The 22,500-nt window shown below is 41.2% G+C and overlaps 3 protein-coding genes and 1 pseudogene across 3 annotated transcripts in view; all 4 read left to right on the forward strand.

The window, feature by feature from the left end:
* Positions 1 to 3,292, forward strand: part of LOC138031378 (uncharacterized) — a 4,888-nt gene extending 1,596 nt beyond the window's left edge. The window contains exons 3-5 of the mRNA XM_068879082.1: positions 1 to 961; positions 1,290 to 1,721; positions 1,962 to 3,292. The exon at positions 1 to 961 is cut by the window's left edge and continues 2 nt beyond it. Coding sequence (XP_068735183.1) covers positions 1 to 961; positions 1,290 to 1,721; positions 1,962 to 3,292 — 2,724 coding nt within the window. The remainder of the gene's footprint in view (positions 962 to 1,289; positions 1,722 to 1,961) is intronic.
* Positions 3,293 to 10,230: 6,938 nt separating this feature from the next.
* On the forward strand, positions 10,231 to 10,869 carry LOC138031379 (uncharacterized). The gene has a single exon (XM_068879083.1). It carries the CDS (start codon positions 10,231 to 10,233, stop codon positions 10,867 to 10,869), a length of 639 nt encoding a protein of 212 aa, XP_068735184.1.
* Positions 10,870 to 10,901: 32 nt separating this feature from the next.
* LOC138031380 (uncharacterized) lies at positions 10,902 to 11,597 on the forward strand. The gene has a single exon (XM_068879085.1). It carries the CDS (start codon positions 10,902 to 10,904, stop codon positions 11,595 to 11,597), a length of 696 nt encoding a protein of 231 aa, XP_068735186.1.
* Positions 11,598 to 12,194: 597 nt separating this feature from the next.
* LOC138031381 (G-protein coupled receptor GRL101-like) overlaps positions 12,195 to 22,500 on the forward strand; it is a 39,097-nt pseudogene continuing 28,791 nt past the window's right edge.

Consider the following 22,500-nt stretch of genomic DNA (forward strand, 5'->3'; position numbering starts at 1 on the left):
TCATTTGGCACCAAGTTCAATTTTGATGTTTCAAGATCTGCGGAGGACGAAAGAGCTCTTAAGCGCTTAGAAGAAACTACAAACTTTCGAGCTGACCTGGACCATTATGAAACCGGTCTTCTCTGGAAGGATGAAGAAGTCGTGCTCCCAAACAATCGGCCACTGGCAGAGAGAAGGCTTACAAATCTGGAGCGAAGCCTAGATAAGAAGAGTGAAAGAGCCAAAGCCTATTATGACACAATTGAATCCTACATTGCCAAGGACTATGCCAGAAAGTTATCTCCCACAGAGATTGCTACTAAGGAACCCAAGAACACTTGGTACCTGCCACACCATGCTGTTACAAATCCCAATAAGCCAGGAAAGTTTCGCGTAGTGTTTGACGCTGCAGCCCCATACAAGGGGACTTCGTTGATTGATCAACTGGTGACAGGCCCCGACCTGCTGAACTCCCTTGTGGGGGTGATCATGAGGTTCCGACTGCATGCTGTTCCTATGATTGCAGACATTGAGACAATGTTCTTCCATGTACGAGTTATCGAGAAAGATCAACCATCACTGAGATTCCTTTGGAGAGGTCCAAACACAAATCGTCCTCCTGATGTCTACCAAATGCAAGCCATGATCTTTGGTGCAAAGTCGAGTCCAACCTCCGCAAATTATTGCGTCAAGAAAACCGCCATTGATAACAAAGCCACTTGCAGTGAAGAAGCTGTCAGTACAGTCCTAATAGATTTCTACATGGATGACCTCCTGAAGTCTTTGCCTTCTGAAGACGAGGCAGCCCAGCTTGCCCTCCAGGTTATTGAGCTTTTGTCGAGGGGTGGCTTTCGATTAACTAGGTTTATGAGTAATAGCCGGAATGTGCTAGCTCAGCTACCTCCCAAAGACATCCTCGGCAGCCCTGGGATCTCGCAGCCATTTGATTTGGATCTGGACAGCCTTGGGAGTGCTGTGGAACGTGGAGCAGGATACTCTAGAAATTAAAGTAGTTCCAAAGCAGTTAGCCCCAACCAAGCGAGGCATTCTAAAGCAGACATCAACCACCTTCGATCCCCTTGGATTGGTAGCACCATTTGTACTGAGGGCTAAGTTGATTCTGCAAGAGCTGTGGAGACTCGGGTTTGATTGGGACAAACCCATATCAGGCCCACTACTAGATGCCTGGGAGGCCTGACAGGCAGAACTACCTCTCTTTGCAACCTTGTCCGTTCCCAGATGTTACCTTAGCAACCAAACAAGTGTCCAGTATGCACACGCACAAATTCACATCTTTGATTATGCCTCAGAGGTCGCCTTTGGTGCCGCTGCCTACTGGAGATTTGAAACACGGGGCCAATCCTATCACTGCTCCATCATATTCGGAAAGACAAGGCTTGCTCCGATTAAGCCCCTGACGATTCCACGACTGAACCTTCAAGCCGCTGTAATGGCAGTGAGAATGAGTCAGACCATCCAGAAAGAACTAGATGTGATGCCCAGCCAAATTACTTACTGGACAGATTCCATCACAGTGTTATCCTACATCAAGAGTCGAGGGACCAGATTCCATACATTCGTCGCCAACCGGGTTGCTGAAATAAAGGAAGTGTCTGATCCTGAGACCTGGCGGCATGTCCCTGGACGCCTCAATGTTGCCGACGATTGTTCAAGAGGTCTTTCTGCTCAAGACCTTCTTCGAGACAGCCGGTGGATTAACGGCCCAGACTTTCTTTTGCGGGGTGAGGTCTATTGGCCAAAACAAATCATCTGCCAACCTGCAACTGACAATGATCCTGAAGTTAAAAGTGAAGCCTGGCTGGGTCTCAGTTCTGAAGTCAACCATGAGTTTCTGGACCCTAAGAAGACCTCTTCGTGGACCCACCTGACATGAGTTACTCCATGGGTATTTCGGTTTGTGACAAGCTGTCGTCACAGGAATGAACATGTGAAAGTTACTAAAGGACCCTTATCTGTTGAAGAGCTCGTAAGGGCTGAAGAATTCTGCATCAAGAGGGCCCAAGCTCAAGCCTACTCCGAAGACCTGAGCCGGTTAGCCGCAGGAAAGGAGATACACTGCAGCAGTGACCTAAGATCCCTGTACCCTTACACCGACGAGAAGGGCATCTTGCACGTCGGGGGTCGACTGAAACATGCGCCAATTCCATATCAAGCCAAACATCCTGCTATTCTTCCTAAGAAGCATGACATTGTTCCTTTGATCTTGTTACACTTACATCAGAGACTGAACCACTCTGGAGTAGAGCATATCCTTGCTGAGTTGCGGCAACGGCATTGGATCCCCAAAGAGAGATCTGCTCTCAAGAAAATAGCCACGTCATGCCATGTGGGCAGAAAACACAATGCCAAACCAGATCCACCGCTGATGGCAAGCCTACCTCAAAGCAGACTCCAAGCTTTCACCCCACCTTTTTACAACAATAGTGTGGATTATTTTGGACCGTTGCTAGTTAAAGAAAGAAGGTCCACAGTAAAGCGGTACGGTTGTTTGTTCACCTGCCTTGTGACAAGGGCGGTACACTTAGAGGTTGCTCACTCGCTCGAAACAGAAAGCTTTATCATGCCACTGAGAAGAATGATGGCTAGAAGAAGAAAACCGAGAAACATCTACAGCGACAACGGAACCAATTTCGTCGGAGCTGTACGAGAGCTTAAGGAGTGCCTTGATAGAATGGAACAGGCCAAGATCTCAGACACGTTGTCACAATACGGAATTCAGTGGTTCTTCAACCCCCCTTCTGCTCCCCATTTTGGGGGAGTCTGGGAGAGACTAAAATCAGCAAAGAAAGCTCTGAAGATCACTCTGAATGGCCAATTGGTGAATGATGAAACCCTGCTCACATTCATGGCAGAAACTGAGAGTTTGCTTAACAGCCGACCGCTAACTCACGTCAGTGTTGATCCTCAGGACCTTGAAGCAATCACTCCTAACCATTTCCTGATTGGAAGAAATAGCCCGAACGTGCCTCCTGACGTCTTTGATGAGAGAGATTTGTGTTCCAGAAAGCGATGGAGACAAGCCCAGACGCTCACCGACCACTTCTGGATAAAATGGCTTCGTGAGTACGTGCCCGCACTTACTGAGCGGAAGAAGTGGAGAACTAGGTCTCAAACTGATGTTCAAATTGGGGACCTGGTATTGGTAGCTGAGCCTAACCTACCCCGTGGCAGATGGAATCTTGGCCGGGTCGTCAAGACATTCCCAGGAAATGATGGCCTCATTCACACCGTTGAAGTCCAGACTAAACAAGGGAACATTCAAGCGGCCAGTCGTCAAGCCTTGCCTCTTTGAGGAGGCCGAACGTAGTGTATAGACTTAAGTCGTATACAGGGGTGGTTATGTTGCCGACTGCCCTTAGGTCAGCGGACTCTTCCAAAATAGGACTTAGTTCCCGGCAGACTAGAGACAAAAACATGTGTTTTGAGAGCTCCGCCATCTTGTTGTGTTATCGTGTAGTGCTCGGATCGCTAGTTGAAAATTTGCTGTTCTCGCTCGTTACCTTAGTTTTATTTTGTTTGGAAAACCTCCACCACAATCACAGAAAAGAAGCCATCAATAGTTAACCAAAAACGTGTAGTTTATCAGTTTAAATGTAGTTTTTATGATGAAAACTATATCGGTTTTACCATGAGGCACCTACACGAACGTTGTGAGGAACATAAATTTAATTCGTCTAGTATCAAGAAACACTTCACTAATAAACACGATTGTTTGCCTGATAATATCAATCAGCACTTTAAAGTCTTACGAAAATGTAAGACTAAACATGACTGTTTAATTTATGAAACGCTATACATTAGGGAATTGTCACCCTCTCTAAATGTCCCAAGTGGCTCAATTAAGGCAAAGTTATTTGTATAACATTCTTTACATCTATTTAAAGTCTAGCACTTGTATTTATTTATCACTTGATAATGGAGTTACGATGACTTCGAAACGTCGTGAAAATAAAAATCTAGTCAGTTTCATTTGTTTTTCTTTTTTACTGCAGTTATTTTCATAAAATTGACAAGATTCTCTCCAGTAGTAAAAAAAAGGTGACAATTTGTTTGACATGGTAAAGGACAGTTCATATTAGTTGACGGAAATAGTGACATAAACCATTTTCTGTTTTTTTTTTTTTTTTTATGTCTGTCTGTTTTCTTCCTTTAACTGTATTGATCTCGTGGCTATGCCACGGTAAAAGGAAAAAGCTGCCAACATTTAAAGCCTTAACACAATTTCTTTCTGTATGGACAGGTTAATTAGTTACAACAATTTAGAGAATTTGCATTCACATACATTTCGCAATTTGACCAAGCTAAAGATACTGTGAGTAACATTCATCTTTCAGTGTTTTCTCGGCTAATATATTATCAACACAGTGAAAGCAATGATATCAGTAAATTTGTTCCTGACTTCGATCTCAATTTGGAATAATTTATAATAGACAAACAAAAAACTAAGTGGAGTGCAATTTGTAATGTTTGAAAACCCTACAACCCTTATAGACCGAATGTATGAATGCCGGCCATAAAAATTATCTTTTGTTTGTGTGTTGATTAGACTTACTAGCCTTGTTTGAATAGACAAAATACAAAAGAAATGTTGCTTGAGAGCGAGGCAATTTTCTCGAGAGAATCGTGATTAATTGTTATCAATATACATGAAAAATTTCGGGATCCTGAGCTTGTCATAATTATGGTGAAGGAAGGCACGTGTATCAGGAATCGCTAAGATTGATTGTCCATTGGACATTCACTTGCAACAACGTTTTGAAACCTGAGTGTACCACATTATCGTTAATGTCAAAGGGTGTGACAAAGAGAAATAAAAGACAAAATCGTTTCCTTTATTTCGGATGTGCGTAAATTTGACATGCCAAAGATCGACCTTAATGGACAAGATGTCGACGATCTCGAGCTGGATGATGAACAAGGTGAGGTTGTGTCAGAAGTGGCATCTCAGGATGCGAAAAGCAAATAGAATGCCGGTATTTTCCCGAGAAGCGTTAGTCATTGTTGCTGTGCAATTTGTGATGTGAATGAAGGTGCAATGATTGTGCTATCTAACAAGTTTGTTATTCATGGGAGGCCAGAACTAGAAAACAAGCAAAAAGATGATAGTAATACATAAAGGAAAGAAGTTAGTCGCAGGTAAAGGAAAAGAAAACAGATAAAACAGAGCCGGTAAAACGAGGTGGAAACTGAAGCGTTAACAACAAAATCGAGTCTAGACAAGGAGTTGAGGGAGCACATCAACTTGAGCAAAGACAGAAGGTGATACTTGTTGATGACTCAATGACTAAATTTGTTTAGCCGAATAAGTTGTCAAGAGAATATGAAGAAAAATCGAATTCCTTTCCCGTCGCTACATTTCCTGCTCTTTTCAAAGCATAAATATATTTTGGAGAAGGTGCTGGTATATATGTGTTTCTTTTTTTCTCTGTTACAAAATACCCTAGTTCAAACGATTGAGTGAATGAGTCAATTCTACCGAAGTTGTGTAACCCCAAAAGCCCACTGGTACATGTAATTTGACGATGAAACTAGAATTTCGCTTAACAGCATCCTTCGTGCTAAGGTGACAGAAAAAATTTGGGCCCCGAAAAAAAAATTCTGCACTCTCGCGGATCTCCAATATTTGCGTTAGCCTGCATGGTCTGTGGAGCACCAAGGGTGTTTTGTATGATTATAAATAAAGCACTTTCGTCTCCAACAAAAAGGGTGCCGAAAATGGGGGTGTTTCGTTGCAAATGTGTCGCCCCTGTAAAGTCATTGAATTCTTTCTTAGGTTTTTAGAATTTTCGCGTGTGTGTTCTCAAAAAAACCCTCCCGGACCCACTTTCCCTTCAGAAACAAATACAAATTCTTGAGATCCATTTGCTTGTCCCAATTTTGTTCTTCCATTGTTCTTGTATATATTCGCCTAGGACAGCATTTTTCTCCCCTTCACACAACAGTGCAAGACGTGTGACGGGGGTCCCTGGTCCAACGCATGACATGCCTAAGGCATGTCATGTTCTCGGTCATCAGGCAAAAAAGTTGTCAAAATAGGGGTTAATGTGGATTTAAAAAGGAGAAAAATGAAAAAGTGGTCCAGAACTCCAACCGGGTAAGAAATCTGTTAAAATAAGGGTTAATTTGGGCTAAAAAGGGCAAAATGGGAAAACGTGGTCCAGACGGTAAGGAAAACTTGGAAAAAGGCGAAAGTGGTAGTTTGTACAATTATCCCATTCAACTGTGCGAACATGGAGGATTTCAAAATCAATGTGGTTGCAGGGGACACGTCAATAACAAGCACAGTTGGTTCTTTCATTTCGACGAAAAACTTTTCGCCTCAAAGCAATTTGCTACAGGTTCTTTCGAAATGTCCACCAAATTGTCCGGTTCAAGTACAGATGGCGATGTGTCATCCCCACGCTTAAACGAAGGCGCCAGGTTAGTGTTTTAACCATCTAGCCAATTTTGCGAACAATTTACGACTTGACTGACTGGATGTGGTGGGTTTTTTAGGAATGATGGTGCTGCTCAGAAGATTGTCAATGGGTATTTTAAGTTTCTCAAGTCTTTTTCTGCGTAGAAGAGGAGGGATTAATTCAAAGTAGTGGATTTTAGCCTGTGCTCCTAGAGCCTGCTGTTTAAGTTTGTTGACTTTTTGTAAGAGAAGTGCAACCTTGGACATGGTGTGCGACTGGGTTACATAGACGTCATGTCTGAGTTGATTTACTTGAGAAAGGTTAACGGTGCGTCGGACGAGGTTCTTTGAGTTTTACCTGACAAAAACGCCCAGGATATTGGCGAAGACGATGCGATTGCCATGGACCCAAGATCTCGATATATAAACGTTAGAGGCCAGGGTTCACAGGGAAACAATAGAAAAGCTTTTGGAAGTTGTGACTTTTCACTTACCCTACCATAGAAAAGCCGTGAAAACACGCAAAAATGATCCCGTTCAAGTAAATACCTAGGATCTAACGTTTGCTACAACATTTTCGGCCACGTACGCGTTCATCAAGATGCAAGGATCGCGTCCCTTGACTTATCAGTATCACACAGCTGACGCGTTGAAAGCAGCCAAGGAGAACGGTGGTTTTATATATCAGAAATCCTTTAAGATTGCTGGAAATTACGGATTCGACTCCAATGCAGAAACAAGCATGGCCGAAAGGATATATGAAATAAATGATATATTGCACTGCAGATATGAAATCAAGTAAAGCTATGATTTTTGCAGTTAAGAATGCAATTTTAGCAATTGTGTGGCTTTACTTGATTCCATATCCGCAGTGCAATACATGATTCATTTCATATATCATTTCGTTCATTGATTCATTGATAACGGGAACATTAGAACCCACAAATGACCAGCTTCCAACGTTTGTGGCTTCATAGCTCAATTAGTTAAAGCGTCGCACCGGTATCACGTGGTCACAAGTTTAAACCCCTTTGAAGTCCCGAATTTTTCAAGCTTCTCTACGCATTTGCTAAAATTGCGTTCAAAACCTCGAAGATCATAGCTTTACTTGAGACACAAGCATGCCAATACTCCATGGTTGTTGTTGTTACAAAAAAACGGCGTCCGGGACAACACAGCAACTTAGGCAACGAGATGATTAAGCTGAGTTTTAACGCAATTGGGACGCAAATTGCATTATCAAAAGCAGACAGAGGAGGGGGTGGAGTTGCAAGGGTGCCTTAAAATATTACGGGAGACCAAGGGCAGACTGGTGGATAAGGAAGTGGGCGCAGTATTTTTCAGCTCAAGTTCCTTTGCTAGTTTTGAACAATCCACTGAATGTGCAGAGTCAAAAAGAGTCAGCGGCCCAAAAACAGTACCTCGCACTCAAATCGCCCACTAATTCACGGACATCGACTGTTGAGGTTTCCAGCTGACGAAGATAAACAATTTTCCAAGGAAAGAAATACAAACTTGCGCTCTCAGTATGGCTAAAGTATATGTCAAAGGAAAACCCCTGAAAGACGGAATTGCTTGGAAGAAAGTTATAGCAAGCGCAGCTGATTAGCTGAACTGGGGCACACAGTAACAATTTTCTTAGTGCATGATGAGAGTGGGGGCTTGAACCAAGCAACTTCGGACAGCAAGATGAGCACCCGTACTACTTGGACACTGTGCCGCCACTTAATGAAAGAAGGACTCCTCGTTTAAAGGGGTTGTCTTCAAATACCTTAGTAAATTGAAAGCAGGAGCCTAAATGCTGCAAAGGCGTTTCAAAAGACTCTTCAAATCGTCAAATGGAAACGAAATCTAAGTTCAGGGAAAGATTACCAGAAGAGCCGTCATCAAATAATTAAAATGCAACATCACCTAGAACAATTTGCTAATGACAATGTGAATCTAAACTACTAATAGATGACACAACAGCTGCCCTGCTGTTAAGTATAGTTGTATGCAGAATTCAATGTGTCCAGGGCCAAGTTAGAGGAATGGTCGGTTGCACATGGTGGTGTACCAGTCGAAACAGAACCTAATGGAAACGCAAGGTCAATTTTTACTTCAACGTGGCCACTGTTTTTTTGAAAATGTAACATACTGCAAAGTGAAGTTTGTTAGTGTTGAATAAAGTAATGAATGATGTTGCGTGGTTAATGTTAATGCTTTATTTAGATGTCCTCAATCTGAATTAAGTAATCGCATATATAGGATTAAGTAACCAAATGAATGGTAAGAAACTGAACAGGAATTGTTACAATCTGCCTGCCTTATGAAGGAAGTGAAACGATTTTTTTGGGGAAAACTCTTCTGCTAGCAAAACTATAATTCGGAAATGTTGAGAGTATTTACAATCCCCAACAATGCAGCTACCTCAGCCTACCTATGACATAATTTTGCATGTTTATTAGTCTCATATTTTGGTATAATTCATTCGAAAGTTTACTAGCACTTTGAAAGAACCAAAACTGACAGTCTCAAAAACCAGAAAAAATTTGACATCAATTTGAAGCCTTTTTATTTAATCCTCTGTCGTGTTTAAGATCTTTCTAAACAATAACCTAAATGTTCATCAACTTAGAAATTGTTACCCAAATGAAATCGTCCGTTCGCGAATCTTAATCAAACCAAATGATCTTCCTTGTTGTGAGACAAAGGCAGACAAAAGCTTTTTACTTCTTTTCGAATAGCTACTCCAACGCTCGATTGCACGGCATGCGACGAGAGTACAAGGGGTGTTTCGACTATCAGGATGGTCGATGGATTGCAGAATATCCTTGGATCAAAAACCCTTCTGCCCTCCCAGATAATAGGCGAGTAGCCGTGGCAATGCTGATCTCTACGGAGAAAAGGCTCCTCAAGGTCCCTCAGCACGCCAAAATTTACGATATGCAAATAAAAGATATGGTTGCAAGGGATGTTGCCCGTAAACTCAGCAAAGAAGAACTAAACAGTTACAAAGGCCCTATACATTATATCTCGCATCATGAAGTTCTGAAACCAGATTCGAAGTCTACACCGGTTAGAACAGTGTTCAATAGTAGCGCTAAGTATATGGGCCATGTACTTAATGAATATTGGGCAAAAGGTCCAGATCTACTCAACAATCTAGTGGGAGAATTAAACGGTTTGGGGAGAACCAGGTAGCATTGATGGGTGATATCAGGAAGATGTACCATACCGTAAAGACGAAGCCAATAGATCAGCACACCCACCGATTCTTGTGGCGAGATATGGACACGACGAGAGAACCAGATACATATGTCACACAAAGAGTATCATTTGGTGATAAGCCATCAGGCACCATTGCGACAGTAGCCCTAAGAAAAACCGCTGAGATGGGAAGAGAAAAGTACCCACAAGCAGCACAAATTATCCAAGATAATACTTACATGGATGACATCATTGACAGCACTGAGGACCTACCAACAGCGCAAACAATTGCCAGCGATATTGAGAATTTGATTAACAAGGGTGGATTCCAAGTCAAGGGCTGGATATTTTCAGATGATCCTATAAGTTAAGACAAAACGGCTATACCTAGCGAGCCAAATACATCGACAGAGAAAGTCCTCGGAATAATCTGGAATCCAGTCAAGGATTACTTCTGCTTTGAAGTTAAACGAAACTTTTCACGTAAGAAACACAAGTTGCGCATCGAAACAGATTCAAAGACTAATCCGCTCCCCTACGAAATTGCAGAACAGCTAACGAAACGCATTATTCTTTCACAAGTTAATAGGATCTACGATCCGCTCGCATTATCAGGACCTTTCACAGTGAGAGCGAAAATAATGATGCGTCAGATATGGGCAAGCGACATCAAGATGAACTGGGACGATCCTATTCCGGACGAGAATAAGCGAGATTGGATAATGTTCTTCAAAAAACTACATGAGATGGACAATGTCAAATTTAAAATATGCATGAAGCCACGTGATACAGTCGGAGATCCAATATTGATTATCTTTAGCGATGGATCCAGCCAAGCCTTCGGCGCATGTGCTTACGTAAGATGGGAACTAAAGGGTAGCCTGTTTAAAAGTAGCCTGATTCTGTCCAAAAACCGCCTTTCCCCGATTAAGAAGATGTCTATTGATCGCATAGAGCTATGCGGAGCAATAATCAACAAACGACTAAAAGTGCTCGTACAACAGCAGTGCAGATATCATTTCCAGAAATTCTACCATATCGTTGATTCACAAATAGTGCATGCTATGATTCAAAAGGATTCCTATGGTTTCAACACATTTGCCGCGACGCGCATAGGGGGAATTCAAGAAGGCACTGATCCTAAAGATTGGTACTGGGTCGAAAGCGAGTATAACATTGCCGATTGGTTAACGAGAGGCAAGAAACCGAGCGAGATGGGTTTGGGAGTAGTTGGCAGGATGGACCCACATTCCTTAACCAACCCGAGAGTGAATGGCCAATAAGTCGTAATTACGCTGAACAACAATTACCTGACATGATGAAAACCGTAAGAATTGCGACTGCAGTTATAAAGGACGATATAGTAACCAGAATTAACATAAACAATTATTCCAACTATAAGAGATTGCTACGAGTGACAGCGCGAGTTTTGTCGATGTATCACACAGATTCGAAACCGACATTCTTTAATGTCAAAAGGGAACCCACTGCAGAAGATCTCATGAAGGCTGAAGATCTGTGGATCAAAGAACCTCAGAGGAACATGCAGGAAGAACTCAAGGCAGGAAAATACAAACGTCTATGTCCTCGCCTACGTAAAGATGGAATATATGTCGTGGGAGGTCGTGCCACCAGTTGGATGGAAATGAGTTACAACAAAAGCGAAGTTATATTATTACCCTATGAGCATCGCTTCTCACGTCTCCACGCAGAATATGTCCATAACAGGGGACATTACGGAGTATCAACAACTGCCAGTAAAATTCGCTCCAAATTCTGGATTACAAAGTTTCTTAAGATGACGAAATCAATCAAATACAACTGTGTCATATGCAGAAAGCTTGATAAAAAACTAAGTGAGCAAGTAATGGGAGAACTTCCAGAGGAGAGACTCAAGCCCTCTCCAGCCCGGCATTGCACAGCTATTGACTTGTTTGGTCCCTTCAAGATTAAAGATGAAGTAAGAAAACGAACGACAGGAAAATCGTACGGAGTCATCTTCAACTGCTGAGGAACACGAGCCGTGTATCTAGATCTTACAGCGGATTACAGCACTGAAACGTTTTTAATGGTGTTGAGAAGATTTGTTTCATTAAGAGGTTATCCATTCAAACTTTACTCCGATAACGGACCTCAGCTAGTTGCAGCTAATAAAGAACTGAAAGAACTGAAGTGTTACCAAAGGATGGGACTGGGAAGAATTAAAAGCATTCGGAAACATAGAAGGTTTCCAGTGGGAATTCACAACAGCTGATGCTCCCTGGCAAAACGGAGTTTCTGAGGCTCTTGTAAAATCAGTCAAAAGAGCTATTGCCGCAGCCATCCATGAAAGCATTCTGACCTTTTCAGAGCTACAGACAGGTGTATTTGAGATCGCAAATTTGATTAATGAGAGACCCATTGGCAGCCATCCAACATCACCCGATGATGGAACATATTTATGTCCCAACGACCTTTTACTAGGAAGATCAACTGCCAGAGTGTCAAGTGGACCTTTCAAATTTACATCCAACCCACAAAATCGATTTGCATTCATTCAAGGCATCGTTAACAGCTTTTGGAAAAAATGGACAAGAGATTACTTCCCCAGCCTTATTATTAAACAAAAATGGCACACTGCACAAGCAATATGATTGTTGGAGACATCGTCTTGATGCAAGACTCAAACCAAATCAGGGGACAGTGGAAACTCGGTAGAGTGTCAAAAATTTACCCAGGGAAAGACGAAAAGGTTCGTAAAGTAGAGGTACAGTACAAGAATCCCAGGCCAGGTGAATCTGTGACTAAATACGATGGGAGAGGTTATGTCACTGTTGAACGAGGTTTCCACCGTCTTATGGCATTACTGCCAGAAGAGGACAATAGAACAGATCAAACTAATCGATTGTTGACTCTGATCATTAACTCAAAATCTGTAAAAAAAATTTTTTTTTCCAGCGGGGGAGTGTGTCGTTCGAGACTAACGCTAATGACTTAATCACTGTAATATGAAGATTCCAGACTTATAATGGCTTACGTCACAGTAGCTCGTTAGATTGTGAACATTTTCGTTGTAAGCGGAAGCAGATTGAGAAGCCACCGGGTAACTATACATTTGATATTTAAGACCTTGTTTCTGCTTTGTAATTATTACTTATGAGGACGTACATATTTCTTAGATTTCGAACGCACTCCTCCTCACGTATGCTACTGAATAAAATGGAACTGTGATAAGCCTGTGTTTGAAACCGATGGTGTTAAAGGACCGTGAACAACGAAACAAGAGGGAACTTAAGCGAGGACTGCAGCCACGTCAACGAAAACTTCATCCCGAAATAAAATTATTTCATTTTATTCTCGTTGATCAATTCGGGCGAACTATAATTTATTACTTCGATCCCTCGAACAAAAAATGAAGCTCAAACGACTTAAGAGGCACCACACCACGTTAATTAATCCCAGCGGGTTGCGGAAAATAAGGATACTCTACTGTGGATACAATAGATAAGATACCTTAAAGAAATGTGTATTTTTCATGTTGTGCAGGAGAATGGGGGGAAATACGATAAGGAAGGTACATCCCGAACAGTTCAAAGGAATGAAAGAACTCTATGATCTGTAAGTATCTTCAACTATTATGATTTACCTGTACTCGAACTGTTTAAATCGATGATGCTGTTTATTGACAGAAGAAACGCCAACAGGTCACTCTATCATTGACAGCTTGCAAACTTTCCTTGCCATTAAGCTACAAACAAGGTGAAAACAAAACTTGCATCAACTCTGCAGCCTGCAGTACCTTGCACATTCGCACAGCCACATCACCTATGCAGCAGCAGTAGGCGTGCCCAACTGTTTTTGCCTTGGCTTGCCTTATCAGTGCCGCGGCTTATCCGTCGTACCCCGTACGATCCTAAGATTTTGTGTAAGGAGTCTTTACAGTCCTAGCCGTGCCCTCTGTAGGATTGTGAATGACCACCCTGGGATACTTAAAGCAAGGTTTAAAAAGGCCTGAGTTGGCTTAGTTGAGAAAACACAGTGACACAATAACTAAGAAAAATACAAGTTTAAAGGTAATCAGCCATTCAGAACAAGTAGTCCTAAACGTCTTAAAGATGTATCTTATTCGACGATTTAGTGTTTAGTATCGTCGGATATTTTTACGAGTCTCGCTGTATTTTGGCGAGCCCGTAGTGCGAGTCAAAATGCAAGAGACGAGTAAAAATATCCCACGAGACTACATACTAAATCTTCCAGTAAGATATTTATTATTCAACTCAGTCGGAAAAAAAGGAGAAACATAAAGCTCAACTTGTAACTTGCTTCTTAAATGGCTATTCAGCGAGTGACCGTCCAGGTTTCGCGTGCTTATGTTAGGTTGCTGTTAATTCAGGAGTACCCAACGACCATTTTTGACAAAATTGTTCATATAATGTTGCAGCAATTATTACAATGTTTCTACGTCAATCTTCGTTAATATTTAACGTTCCTGGGAAAAAAATACCCGCTGTTCACTGCCAGTGAGCAAGAGTTTCAGGAAATAAAACTCCCGGCCAGCCATCGTGTGAGCCAGCATATTTTAAAATGCGAAATGACACATATTGCCAGCCAGAGCATAACGTTTGCCAACGAGCGGTGGCGTACATTATGAGCCAGCCAGCAAGGTTTCAACATCAATAGTAATAAATAATTACATAATAAATGAAAATTAATAGTAATAAATATTAATAATATTAATAATAATAATAACAGCAATAATAATAATAATAATAATAATAATCTGTACTTACAGTTTCTCGAAAGAGAGGTCCTCGCTAAAATGTAAACTTGGGAAGTAGTTGCAGGGCGATCAAGATGACACGTAAACGAATAACAACGCAATGAACACAGAGTCAAAATGTTAGTATAGTTTTTTTTTCCAATGGTGTTGCACTATAACAACTCGGCATTTAAGGACGTTCGCGCGAAAATTAATCTTGCTGTTTCAATCAAATGGAAACCATTCCCTCTCTCCTTTTCACGAAACGTAAGGATGCTGACGATGAGGTGGTAATCATATGCCAAAAATGCATAGTCAATTAATTCTTTTCGCGAAACGTAACGATGCGACGATGGGACGGTAACCGCATGCCACGAATGCACAGTCAATTAATCTTTTTCGCGGCGAAAAGTAACGATGAGGAGGTAATCACATGCCAAGAATGCCAGTCAGCCATGGTCATATATGGTCAGACAATCGCCGCAAAAGTTTCAAACCAAAGCTGGTGAAAAGTTTCACAGAAAAAGCCATGGTCGTGTGTCGTCAGACAATCACAGCAAAAGTTTCACATTAGAACTGGTGCAAAGTTTCACAGCAAAAGCCATGGTCGTATGTGGTCAGACAATCATCGCAAAAGTTTCACACCAGAGCTGGTGCAGAGTTTCACAGAAAAAGCCATGGTCGTTTACCCCAGTTTCATCTTAAGTTTGTTTATGATCAGTTGTAATGGAGTCAACCTTATTACAAGTTTGTCCCTCTGATCTCGGGAATTTTGGAATTTAGTTTTCGGTTTTCTTTCTTATGTTTTCTGATCCGGGTCGGTTCGAGTTCATCCGTCTTGGACTGGCGGTCCGAGTCAGTTGATCCGGTCCGACTTTTGTATCTGCCTCTGCAAAAGGCCAACGAGGGCTCTTTTCATGCAATGTCACGTTTTATAAACGTTTCCGTTTATGACTTCGCGGATCTGCCACACTGATTGTTTATTGTTCCGAGCGCTCTGGATATGATCTTTCACTGATTTCTGACTTAACCGTACAATTAAAAGAAAAAGGCACTGAAGCGACATCTCCGGGCCATTTGGGGAAACGTAAGCAATGTTTTCAAGGTTTTGGTTACGTTAGGATATAAAGATCGTTAGTTTACTTTTTTGGCCCTATTCGCAATAGCGTAAGACTTCTTTATTTTGACAAAGATTCTGTAATCACCAACGCTCAAATGCCGCGGGATGGTCTGTCGCGTCTTCACAGAGTTCCGCATTAAGAATTTTTTCAAAAACACTGCCGACAAAAGTCAAAAACTGGACAAACTATTGAAGTGTTTTTTTTCTGTCAATAATCTGTTGTATAGGAATATTTCTTTTACTCAGAGTAAGGTTGAGAGAAAGATCGCTCATTTTGACCAACTGCAAAGTACAAATTTTCTTTACAGTCTGTCTTTAGTTGGGATGTAAGCTTACACACAAAAATTGACAGGAAACAAATTTCGGTTTTCGTTTTATCTATTGTAAGAAAATTCTAAAATTGTCCGCTAGTGGACAGGCCCTTAACGTACTTTATTTCTGAAAAGAGATTTGTTGCAAGCATTTGCTCTGAACGACAGACGACCAAGGCTGACCAAGTTTCACAGCAAAAGCCATGGTCGTATGTGGTCAGGCAATCACCGCAAAAGTTTCACAGCAAAAGCCATGGTCGTGTGTCGTCGGACAATCACCGCAAAAGTTTCACACCAGAACTTGTGCAAAGTTTCACAGCAAATGCCATGGTCGTATGTGGTCAGACAATCACCGCAAAAGTTTCACACCAGAACTGGTGCAATGTTTCACAGCAAAAGCCATGGTCGTGTGTCGTCAGACAATCACCGCAAAAGTTTCACACCAGAACTGGTGCAAAGTTTCACAGAAAAAGTCATGGTCGTATGTGGTCAGACAATCACCGCAAACGTTTCACACCAGAACTGGTACAACGTTTCACAGCAAAAGCCATGGTCGTACGTCTTGAGAAAATCGTTGTCGTGGTCAGCCTTGGTCGTCTGTCATTCAGAGCAAATGCTTGCAACAAATCTCTTTTCAGAAAAAAGTACGTTAAGGGCCTGTCCACTAGCGGACAAATTTAGAATTTTCTTACAATGGACAAAACGAAAACCGAAATTTGTTTCCTGTCAATTTTTGTTTGTAAGCTTACATCCCAACTAAAGACAGACTGTAAAGAAAATTTGTACTTTGCAGTTGGTCAAAATGAGCGATCTTTCTCTCAACCTTACTCTGAGTAAAAGAAATATTCCTCTACAACAGATTATTGACAAAAAAAAAAAACACTTCAATAGTTTGTCCAGTTTTTGTCGGCAGTGTTTCTGAAAAAATTGTTCATGCGGAACTTTGTGAAGACGCGACAGACCATCCCGCGGCATTTGAGCGTTGGTGATGACAGAATCTTTGTCAAAATAAAGAAGTCTTACGCTATTGCGAATAGGGCCAAAAAAGTAAACTAACGATCTTAATACCCTAACGTAACCAAAACCTTGAAAACATTGCTTACGCTTCCCCAAATGGCCCGGAGATGTTGGTTCAGTGCATTTTTCTTTTAATTGTACGGTTAAGTCAGAAATCAGTGAAAGATCATATCCAGAGCGCTCGGAACAATAAACAACGAGTGTGGCAGATCCGCGAAGTCATAAACGGAAACGTTTATAAAACGTGACATTGCATGAAAAGAGCCCTCGTTGGCCTTTTGCAGAGGCAGATACAAAAGTCGGACCGGATCAACTGACTCGGACCGCCAGTCCACGACGGATGAACTCGAACCGACCCGGATCAGAAAACATAAGAAAGAAAACCGAAAACTAAATTCACTCCATTACAACTGATCATAAACAAACTTAAGATGAAATTAGGGTAAACGAACAATCGCTCTTTATCCCTCAGTTCAGCTACATGGCTACTTGGCGATCTCAAATACAATTCACGGCACAGTCCACCTCAGTGAGTGTTGAAATGCCACATTTCAAGGCGAAAAGTTGCTCTAGCCTTATGTAACAATGAAAATGGACTCTAGATTTCGCTGGAAAATTCGGTCTAGTACGCGTAAGAAGAACAAACATAAAATTCTCTTACCGTTTGCGGTCTTCAAAGATCAAAAAGATATCTGGCCAGTTGCTCAACGCCTTCAAAATGACCGCAATTGAACGACGTTTCCCGCCGCCCCGATCTACAGGATCTAAAAGGAGAGTGCATTTAAACAAACCTTAGTTTTGGATTTCTTCCCCTAAAACAACGTAACAATTTTTTTAGCTTCTTGTCCTCTATGAAGCAAAACCTTAGGCTAAATGAGAAATGTTCAGTATATGAAAATAGAGATCATTGTGAAATAGTTCCAACGGAAAATTCCAGCTTACCCAATTACAAACATACAGACTGGACATATGAAATAAGATTTGAATATGTTCTGCTAATGTTGTGCATTATTCAACTGACGGAAAGACAAGGCGTCCTCTATCGGCAGAGAACTGTTTGGAAAAAACATTTCCAGAGGGGTTTCCTAAACTGACTATATCAGACAAAAAACGCAACATTTTGCTTACCTTAACTTTTGGCTGACTTCACAGATGCGGATCAATCAGTGGCCAGTAGGCGCTAACTAGACAAAAAAACCCAACAATCGAACCAAACAAGCAGGAGGTTTCTTCCAAGCTACAATAAGATTAATGAAAACCGAAAGCGAAACCGGCCAAACAAGACGTTTAGGCAAACAATACGAGACCGTCAGCGGTGCTATGCGCTGAAATCAGTGTTTTGAAACTATTTCGCAGGAATTCACGGCATGATATGCCTTGCTTTATTGCATAACTTAACATTGGCACACCCCAATCAATAATTAGCACCATGGATAGCACAAAATACTGTACTGGCAAAATACTCAATTAGGGCGATTTTAAAGGTATTTGCGTGAGATCGCGTTTCGCCTTTCTCGCGTGGCTTGATTTTCACACTCAATTAATTGCATGTTTCGCTCGCTCTACTATCCCTGGAAAATGAGGAATTATTCAACAGTGAGAAGATAGATATATTTTTTTATAATACGTTTGCCACGAGAAGAACAAACTCTACAAACTAGAGATTTTTTTATCTATCCAGAACCCGCGTTGCAACGTAATTTCCCAGCAAGCGTGGTGTTCATAAAAACTTTCCAGAAAGTTAAGTAGCGAATGTTCAATTGCCCAGCCAGCGCAATTCTGCCCTGTAGAGCGGGTATTTTGCAGAGCGGCTCAGAGATTGCTCAAAAACGAAAACGTCGTGCAAACACTTGCATTACTAGTACTGTAAGGAAAACAAGGATGGAATATCAGAAAATTGTTTATTATAAGGTGTACAGAGATATTAACAAGGATTTCAGTTTCCAAGTAAACTTTCAGTTGAGAAAAACTGACTTTGATAAAGAAATGACATAAAAAGTTGTCAAGTAACTCGGGAGAAATTTCTTTAATAGACGACCCTTGCTTCTTTCGCGGTCACGCACCACTCTTTCAAATAATTGAGGTCAGCTTTTCTCTTTTGGTCGTATTTACAGAGGAAGTTGTTTGTCGAGTAGGCTATCGTTTGTCTCTTGGCACTCGTTTTCGCCAAAAATCTCAAAACTTAGCAAGCATTCATTGTTTTCTTAGGGGGGAAAATAGCATTTTCAGCCATTTCTACCGCTTTCGTAAGACTAATACGTTTGTGAAAAACCGGTCAAACTGGCCTTCTGGACTGCAAATATCGTGAGATATTTGTATTTGTTTTGGGTGATATTTGTACTCTGCCGGCTGCAGTTGAATAATGATATTAGTTATTATTTGTAGTTTGATAAACCTGTCGTATCCGCAAAATGCAAACGTCATACATGATGAAAAATTAAACCTCACAGCACCAAAGTTTAACCTTTTTCTTTTGCATTTCCATTATTATTTTCGTAAGGTTCCTCTCGGAAAACCAAATTGAAGAACTACCCGAAGGAGTTTTTGATGGTTTGAAAAGTCTTCTGACCTTGTGAGTAATAAATGAAATTATATAAACACACTCATTCAGGAAAGCCGTAATTTCATCCTTAACAACAGCAGCCCTTTCTCTGTTGATTTTTGCTGGTACTTGCCATTTCAATAGTGCTATTTATATTTTCAACAAAAAGTAACATTGATATTTCCCAATGAAATTAACTACTTTAGGCTGGTTTTCACTATCGACGCAGTTGGAATCGGAGTCTTAAGAACGCTACCACTAAGTGAGACTAGAAAATCTAACTTGTAATGTATGCAGAAATATACTATTTGGTCTCCTTTTTGCAAGCTTCTTTTTCCCTTAGTCTATAATGAATCCATAATGTACTTTATTGTGTCTGCTGGACTGTAATAAAACGATTTTTGTTTGGTTAGGGAAGTGCCTGAATTTGAAGACTGTGGCCAAAGCATAAACATAAGAATTTTAACTCAGAATCCAAATCATGTTTCCCCAGTGTAGCCCTCTCGTTGAATCAGTTATGGTAGGTCCTTTGTCAGGTTTGAAATTGCGTCATTGGAGAGGGTGGTGGAGTACGTCTAGAGGTACTCATTTTGCGAAATGGTGTTTTCCGCTCCTTTCTGGTTGTTGTTATTTTGATCTCTTTAGAAGCAGTTAGTGAAGCTTTCTTCAACTCAAATAAATTACTGTAGTTTTAAGGCAAGTTGGTTGAAATTCCCTGGTATTTTTATTCCCCTTTTCCCAGGGAGGGGGTTAAGGAAGGGCCAAGGGGTGATGGATATTTCCAAAAAAACGATAAGCTCACTAGGAAAAAGAGAGACTTACAAGACCTACAGCATTATTAAGCTAATTATCACATCAAATAGATTCGAAACGGTGTATTTGATTTATTTTATAGCACACGGATGAGACCTTTTTGATGTATGTATTCCCAGGAAACTGCACCTTGCTCTAAATCTACGTAGGCTTCCAACGTCATGGCATGATTGCGATATCTTGCGCCTCTTTTATCAGATAAGCTGTAAAAAACAGGGGAACCATCATCGGCTGAGGTGATTATTCGCCACTCTATACCATCAAGGCTGTCCACAAAGCCAGCTGCGCTTTAACAAGCCTTTTCTGCCTGCCTTAGGTAATTGTGCAAGGCAACGGTTGCTTTGCACTGTCTCAACTTTTTCTTGAATCGCCCTGCAAAAGATTCCCCATCTCGCCAAGAGATTCTCGACATAAACGATAATTTGATATAATTTGGTGTTCTGTAATAGTCTTCCCTGGATTAGAATGCATCAGCCAGGGTTTAAGTGAGTTCGTTACCAACCAGGTAATAAAGGAGGAGACGTAAGGTCCTGGAAGATGTTGTGGCTCGAGTGATGACCTACAACCATCCTCAAAGGCTTTTCCCATTTCAGCTTTATTAAGCACACTGCTGCCTTTCGTTCTACCGTATTGGCTAATATCAACAAAGGTAAAGATGTGCAACATACAGCCAGTAGAACAATACTAAACCATCCCGTGCAATTGTAATACAAAGAGCCACTGTTTTGGGGACATTGAATTGCTGTGTGCTTCCCGTCAATTGCTCCAATACAGTACGGCGGATGCCAAATGCATTCAAAGCCCCTTGAAATGTTATCCAGTCACTGATGGGTTTAGGTGAGCTTATTTACTTATCCCTCAATGCCATCAAATGGCATAGATTGTCTCTTTGACAATGTTGTTCAGCTAATTCTATATGACAAGCTTAGGCTTTGCTGGTCATCACAATTGGCCAAATATCTAAGCATCAATATTACTCTTTTGGCCGCACTGCTAGCTTCTCCCATCCTTGTGTCTGTTTTTGCACTGAATTCGTTGTCCAAACAAACTCAGTAAAATGCTCAAAGCGTTTTGGCGTCATGAGAATGTATTGTCGATCAAGTCAGGTCTAAGGCTAAGAATCCGCTTTTACTTAGGTTAAACTCGTGATCCTCATTTTACCTAGGCTGAATATGCACTCTACCTAGTTTCAAGCAGCTATAAAGCCCCCCATCGCCCCTCCCCCCAAAGTATTGAAAGTATACTTATACAACACAACATTGTCAATGCTCAAAGAACACGCTCCCGTAATCACCAAGACCATCAAATCATGGCCACTTGTTCCTTGGTACAGTGTGGAGATTGAAGAAGAGAGAAGAGAGAAACGGAAAGCAGAAAGGAAATGGCACCGTACCCAATGTGGCTCTGATTTGTTAATTTTCACCTGAAGAAGAGCTGTGCTACCAAACGTATGAACAAATCACGTTGCCGGTTTTATAAAAGCTTTATTGCGAAAATAGTTCCGATCAGAGAAAGCTGTTTGCTGCTACGAAGACACTGCTAAATCACACCCATGAGGTGCCATATCTGCCAGTAAAAGACAAACTAACATTTGCAAATGTGATGGGTAGTTAGTTACTTTATAAAGACGATTGACAACATCCAACAATAGCTGTTCACGCCCATTCAGCATGTATAACGAATAACCTGATCCAATGCCAGCACCATTAGTTGTCAACTGCCTTTACTCAATTCTCCCTATTATCACCAAGATCATTAATTTATCGTTGTCTACTGGCTATTTTTCTGACAAATGGGCAATGTGCTATCGTTAACCCTCTACTTAAGAATCCTGGTCTGGACCTCATATTTAAAAAAATATCGACCTGTCAGTAATCTACAGTACGTATAAAAACTTACGGAAAAGGGCTGTATACGAATAAGTCCATCTTCACATGGAAACGAACAATATTTATCCTGTACTCCAGTCTGCGTAAAGAATACAGCACAGTACAGAAACCCCAAATGAACTCACAGCATGTTGCTCTACTAGTTATGTTGTATTTGAGCGCAGCCTTTGACACTGTTAATCACAAGATTTTGCTTGAAACGCTGCAGCACGACATTGACATTTCCGAAGTACGCCTGCAATTGTTGTAGTCATACATGTCAAATAGAAGTCAAAGGATTGCAGTTCAGGGAACATTTTCTCGGAATTTTGATCTTGATTGTGGCCTTCTCAAGGTTCCTGCTTTTGTCAATTGCTCTACGTCATCTAAGCATCAAAGTTGTTCAACATCATTGAACGACATCTTCCTGACGCGCACTTCTACGCTGACGATTATCAGTTATTTCGAAGCCTTAGTCCAGCGGGTGGATTGTCATCTCAGATTG

The sequence above is a fragment of the Montipora capricornis genome, chromosome 14 (genome assembly GCF_036669925.1).
Source record: "Montipora capricornis isolate CH-2021 chromosome 14, ASM3666992v2, whole genome shotgun sequence".
Taxonomy (NCBI): domain Eukaryota; kingdom Metazoa; phylum Cnidaria; class Anthozoa; order Scleractinia; family Acroporidae; genus Montipora; species Montipora capricornis.

Excerpts from the sequence above, each read along its gene's own strand:
- LOC138031379 (XM_068879083.1), top strand. The coding sequence starts at position 10,231 with ATGCGTCAGATATGGGCAAGCGACATCAAGATGAACTGGGACGATCCT.
- LOC138031380 (XM_068879085.1), top strand. The coding sequence starts at position 10,902 with ATGATGAAAACCGTAAGAATTGCGACTGCAGTTATAAAGGACGATATA.